This window comes from Solanum lycopersicum, chromosome 4 (assembly GCF_036512215.1).
Source record: "Solanum lycopersicum chromosome 4, SLM_r2.1".
Lineage (NCBI taxonomy): Eukaryota > Viridiplantae > Streptophyta > Magnoliopsida > Solanales > Solanaceae > Solanum > Solanum lycopersicum.
In genome coordinates, this window is record NC_090803.1 from 37,937,216 (window position 1) to 37,943,215 (window position 6,000).

Here is a 6,000-nt window from a genome sequence, read left to right on the forward strand (position 1 = left end):
TAAAAAATTTCTTTTTTCTCTTTTGTATACCACTTGTATACTGGGTATTCCAACATCGACAATATTATTACTTTATAAAAGAAGCACTGTGTTTGTCAATGTTCACGGCCAGGGTTGCTTTTTTTCTTAAAGAGTGGATGTTCTGTCATGAGTTGTCTTCTCAAGTCTAGTGTGATTTCCCTGTCAAAACAAGGTGCTTTTATCCTGCTTTATTCATACATACCATCGCCACTCTCCTTTGGACTGGCATGTGATACTTATGGCAATAATTTTTTGCTGTTAGTTGGGCTTAGTTGTGGAAAATTAAACAATTTTATGAATTGCTTGAACATAAAACTGGGGTCATTTTAGTGTAAGTTCATTTTAAGATTACCTTTTGAATACTTCTGTTTTCCTTTAATAACTGCAGGTTAAAGAGCAAGTTGAAGCAACTTGCAGATCAGTATACTCTCTCTGAAAATCAATTTGCAAACAAGGTGATTCACATTTGCTCTTATTCAATTTCCTAGTAGTATTGAGATCATAAAACATCTTTGCGGATTTTAATATTTTTCTCCAAGGCTTTTCCTTTTTGATCAAGGGCCTGATGAATACCTTTCTCTTTGCAGATGAAGCAAAAGAGTCTTGAACTTCAGCTTGCTGATTTGAAAATTAAGCAACACGAGGAGAAATCACAGCAGGAACAGTCCCAGATGAAAATTTATGCTGACCAAGTGTCGCAATTACTGGCAACAGAGAAGAACTTACGGTTGCAATTGACTGCCGATGGAGAAAAGTTCCAGCAGTTCCAGGTTAGCCTGTTAGTCTTACTTACAATATTATATGTGTCAGTTGTGACATAACTTTCACGAAGTTTGTGCTTGTGTATTAGCTTGCAGTTTCTATTGGTCTAGGCATTCTTCAAGACAAATTGTACTGCTTCAAAGAGTTTGCCACTCTATAAAGAGGTTTTTGATTAGGCGAATGATCACATATCTCTGGTTAAATTGTTTAGATCATTAGCTTTAGACATTCATCTTGGGGAATTGTATAGGTGACAAAATTTAAAAAAGTTCAAGAAACTTGAAGCAATCTAGTATCTTCTTTATTTCTTCACCACAAGTTTTCATTCCTAGTTATCTTACCTCTCAAGTGGAATTCACAACCTTTTAGCATAAGAGTACATATGATACCAGAGAACTGCACACGTTAGTGAATAGCACTTCTGATATTTGGATCAAAGAAGTGTTCCTTTATTTTGTCTAATGTGATTGGATGGTATGCCCAGGATCATTGCTTCCTTTGTTTTGGTGGATTTGAAAGTTGAGGATTGTAGGTAGCTTTCACTTCGGGACTTTTTCCTTTCTGTTTTGTTTGGTATTCTCCCTGTACTACTCGTTTGGAACTTTTCCTCTTTTATTTGTTCGAGAAAGATCAGTTCTTCTCTTTTTGAGACTAGATAATTTTTACTTTCTCATTGCAATTGACATAGCTTCTTGTTGGTCCCACAGGATACAAAACAAATAGTTCAGTATAATGGTAGTTCTGCCATTTAATAAAATATGTAGTTTATATGTTACAAGTCTTTCTTACAACACTGCTTCCTATCAAACTATGTTAAATAAATTGGGACAGAGGAATCAACTTATTGAGAAATGGTTGTCCTTTTCTATCAAGCATTTAGAATTGTTTAGAGGGGCTGATATGAATGAAAAACCTAACCGGATTTGGTAATATTATTATAGACAAGAAAATAATAGAAAATTTTGAACGAAATGCCTTCTTGACTTCTGATAGCCAATTGATCATAGGTGATAAACCTGAAGAGGATTGTTTTTTTAGTATTTCCACATTCATCTTGAAGCCGCTTAAGCGAGGCTGGATGGTAGCACGATAGGTTGTGCCTTTGCCACAAACCTCAAGGATCTCCATGCTCTCCCTTTCCCATCCTTATGCCTTTCTCTTTGCTGAATTCCTTTTTTTCTCTTGGATTTGCTAATGGGTTTTTACTCTTCCCTCGCAACAGTATGGTTTTAATGAATGATGTTGGGGGTTTATGATGGCTTAGCATGGACTGAAAGTAGTGGTATTATTCCAATTTGTCACAGTGTATGACTATAGAATTCTGCTGTTTGTCCAATGAACTGATGACGCATCAAGCAAAAGCAAGTCAAATCTACGAATAACAATCATCTTTGGGGCTTAAAAATCATTTTCTCTTGTTTGTTTTAGGAGAAAAACTTGTGTGAAGATTGCATTTTAAAAGTTTTCCCTATGATGTTTGTTTGTCAATTCTGAATCCTGTTGTGTGCATTCATCGAGTCTTCCATTCCACGAGTTCTAGTGACCTGCAATTTTACTTATTAACCAAATTATGGTGAAATACCATTATCACACCTCCCCTCCCCGCTACCCACCCAAAGGAAAAAACACTTGTTTAGTTCCAGTCCTCTTAGGCTTCCTCTTTTCACCATTTCAAACACAAGATAAGAGAAAGATAATATGCACTTGCCTAGTGCTTGACAACGTAAGAGCTTCGTTGTAATGCTTATTTACATGGTTCTTTTTAGAGGTTTCAAATTACTGCAATAATGGGACAAACCTACAATTAAAAATCAGGATAGGAAGGATCTTTTGTTTTATCTCCTTTTATGTTTCTAAGCTAGCTGTTACTGGTTTTAATGTCATGAAAAGTTTGAACGTAGACCTTTAAAAGTAATTCTTCTGTGCTATTCTTGCAGGAAGCTTTGCTGAAGAGCAATGAGGTTTTTGAAACGTTTAAGCAAGATATTGAGAAGGTTTACTTCCATTTATTTGTTAAACTTCTTTTTCCAATTTCCCAGTGTTCTGTACTCTGTTCTAGTAAACTAGATGTAGTTATGCATGCACAATTAGACTACTGTTTCAATCGATTAGTAGTGTTCAAGTTCCATCGCGAAGTGATCAATATATTGGTTAAAAATGACAAATGAAGAAGTGGAATCATCAGGTAACATGTTAACTCAAAGTTGAGATTATGTAAAGTAGTATTAGTTTATACTATTTTGAAATGTTGAAGGAAGGGAAGTTTCCCATTTTGGTAAAGGGATCAAATATTTTGAGATGGACCAAAGGGGAAAGATAGTTAGGTTTATTGTGGCAGAAGGAGCAGTTTGCCTTCATGCTGTGGTTATTCTAACAAGTCAAGTACTATTTGTTTTTGGCCTACACTCACAATGTTATCCTTTTTGATGTTACGCGGTTCTGATTTTAGATGGCAAAATCATTAAAAGAACTCAAGAAGGAGAATGCTTTCTTGAAGGGCAAATGTGACAAGTCAGATGTTACTCTTATAGAACTTGCTGAGGAGGTAATCTTGTTATCTAATCAATTTAACTCTTTGATGGAAGGAAGTGATTCAATTTCTCTTTAGTTGCATATTCTTTTTTAGTTGTTTACTCGTGATGCCGCAAAACTGGTGCCGCAGACAGATACACTGAACAACAATCAACATAAGACACGCAGGATAGACTAGATTTCCCATGAATATTAAGTTTTATACCAACTTAAGATAATAAGTTATTGTCTTTCTATGTCACAATTCTGGTTCTCAAACTCAATATTCCTTAACTTTAACGCTCCAAAAAAACAATCTATGATATGTTTCCCAAAATACACATGCTTTAATAAAAAAACATTGATAACTAAGTAATTCTTGAACACAGAAAGTTTTATAGGCTAGTCATGATCAGGATATCGAACCAAAAGTAAAGACGACAGGGAGTCATTAAGGTTTGAGTTGTTGTTCTGCATATATCTGTTTTGCTCCATATGCTTTGAAACCATTTTTACAAGGCATAAGGAAGAAAAACTTATCAAAACTGATCAGAAACGACTCAGTATCATCTATGAAGGTTTGTCTACACCAAAAATAGAGAAGTCTTAATGCAAATCAGTTTGATTTTCTGTAATGAACTGCTAGTGTCTTAAAAAGATCTGGAATTTCTTTCTTTCCAGATTGTCCACCATATACAAGCTGAGACAATCCTCTATCTATCTTTGTCGGCAATTCCTGTTCCTGCCTCCTCCCAGCTAAAAAGAACCTCACTTATCTTCGCGGGCATTGTCCATGCTACGACTCTAAGGTTGGTACACATCCTCCATAGCTGATCTGTGACCTTGCAATGTAAGAATAGGTGGTTGACTAACTTAAATTTTTTCCACAAAGAAAACCATCTTGAACAAAGGGGGATCCTTTTCCTGCTAGATTATCATGGGTCAAAACAACTTCATGTGCTAATAACCACATGAAAACAAGAAACCTTGAAAGGTATCTTCGCCTTCCAAAGAGCTATCTGTTGATTGTCTTGATTCAATTAACTTTTCAGCTACGCTTAATTCAACGAGTTTCCTACAGTCCTCTTTCCAGCATAGACAATCTGCACCCTCCTGTAAACCTTTGAAATCTTCCAGCACTTGTACAAGCTCAGTCAATGTATCCACTTCCCAGTCATTGAAATTCTTTCTGAGTTGTATGTTCCACCCCTTGAGGACCATGCATATACTACTGTCATCTGATGTTGCATAGACAGTACATAAACACCAGGATATATATATCTTTCAGACACCCCCTACCCAACATGTATCTTCCCAAAATGATGTTTTGTACCCATTGCTCACCTTTATGGAGGTGTGATTCCTCATAGAAGGCCATTATGCTTTTATGGACATTGTAGACCAACTCCACAAGTAGAGTGCACTTCATTAGTCATCCAACTGTTGTCTTCGCCATATTTTGCTATGATAATATCACTCAAATAGGATGAGGTCTCTTGTGAATATCTTTGTAAGAATCTTGTGAATATTCTATAGCATATGTAAATATAGCAGGTAGATTGATTACTTCTATTTCAATTAGGTATTGATTTGTATTGATATCCTTAACTTATTGTAGATGTGTCTATGCTTCTATTCCGGTAGACATGGTACCAGAGCCTCGTTAAGGCCACAAATATTTTTCTTGTCTGTCAGGAAAAATTGCTATTTTCAGAGATGTTGATCAAACCAACACCACCACGAGACTTGGACCACCGATGCGAGCAAAGCCCAGTCAGCTCTATAACTACCAGCAAACCTATTTGCATATCATCATAAAATAATAACAAATATCATGACTTGTAATATGCTTCTGACATCTATCTTCTGTCTATCTTATGTGGGTTGCTTGGCATCGAAACCATGAAGCTTGTTAGTCTTTGTTGCCCATGTCAATATTTGTTGTAGCACTTTGTGCATTGAATAGCTTGAATGATACTTTAGTCTCTCCAAAGCTGCTTCTTGTAAATAAAGAGTGTCTATGTTGTTTTATCGCTTGATGCTCAAGTTATGTTTGCGTAATAGAACTTGTTTTTCTCAGTAGGAGCCTTAAATTATGTTGTTTTCTTTGCAGCGTGAATTCTTGAAGAAACAGTTGGAGAAAACAAGGAACCAGAAAGAGAAGCTTGAAGCATTGTGTAGATTGCTTCAAGCAGAAAGGAAAGCACAATCATTAGCTTCCAGCAACTCAAATTCAGTTAAAGCTTGAAAATTTCTGTATATTAAATCATACTATGAATGTTTTGGCTGCACATATTGAATCAAGAAACAATCTGTCTGATTTACTCTTTTGTTCTATTCTTGCTACTATTTCTATTTTTGTTGCAGGGAAGGAAACATTTTCAATTTGTTACCACTAACCTGGTACCAAGTGACAATAGATTACCTAGAACCATCTTGTAGGGGAGAATGTTGTTTTCCTTGATTTACCAAGCGTATGTTGAATGAATCTGTTTAATCTCTCTGCTCATTTCTTTTAATTTTCAAGTTTGAGAACTCCTATTTTTCCCACCTTCTTTGCATTGTTCATTGCTCATGTGTCTCCTTCTTATGCTCTTTTAAAGCTTTCAACAAAGCAGTCTTAGGTGTGAAAACAACAATCTGTTTGTTGGAAAGTTTCTACAAAAATAAGCTTTTCCGGGAAGGAGATGTGATTTTCAACTTGAG

General features: G+C 35.8%; 1 protein-coding gene across 2 annotated transcripts in view; it reads left to right on the forward strand.

Moving 5' to 3' along the window:
• LOC101263108 (uncharacterized) overlaps positions 1-5,795 on the forward strand; it is a 39,516-nt gene extending 33,721 nt beyond the window's left edge. Inside the window, exons 7-12 of one of the 2 annotated variants that reach the window (XM_026030694.2) lie at positions 410-476; positions 609-791; positions 2,721-2,777; positions 3,233-3,328; positions 3,976-4,103; positions 5,408-5,795. In XM_026030694.2, the coding sequence (XP_025886479.1) occupies positions 410-476; positions 609-791; positions 2,721-2,777; positions 3,233-3,328; positions 3,976-4,103; positions 5,408-5,420 (544 nt within the window). In that variant the 3' untranslated portion in view covers positions 5,421-5,795. The remainder of the gene's footprint in view (positions 1-409; positions 477-608; positions 792-2,720; positions 2,778-3,232; positions 3,329-3,975; positions 4,104-5,407) is intronic. The other variant, XM_004237509.5, reaches the window with a different exon arrangement.
• The last annotated feature ends 205 nt before the right edge of the window (positions 5,796-6,000 follow it).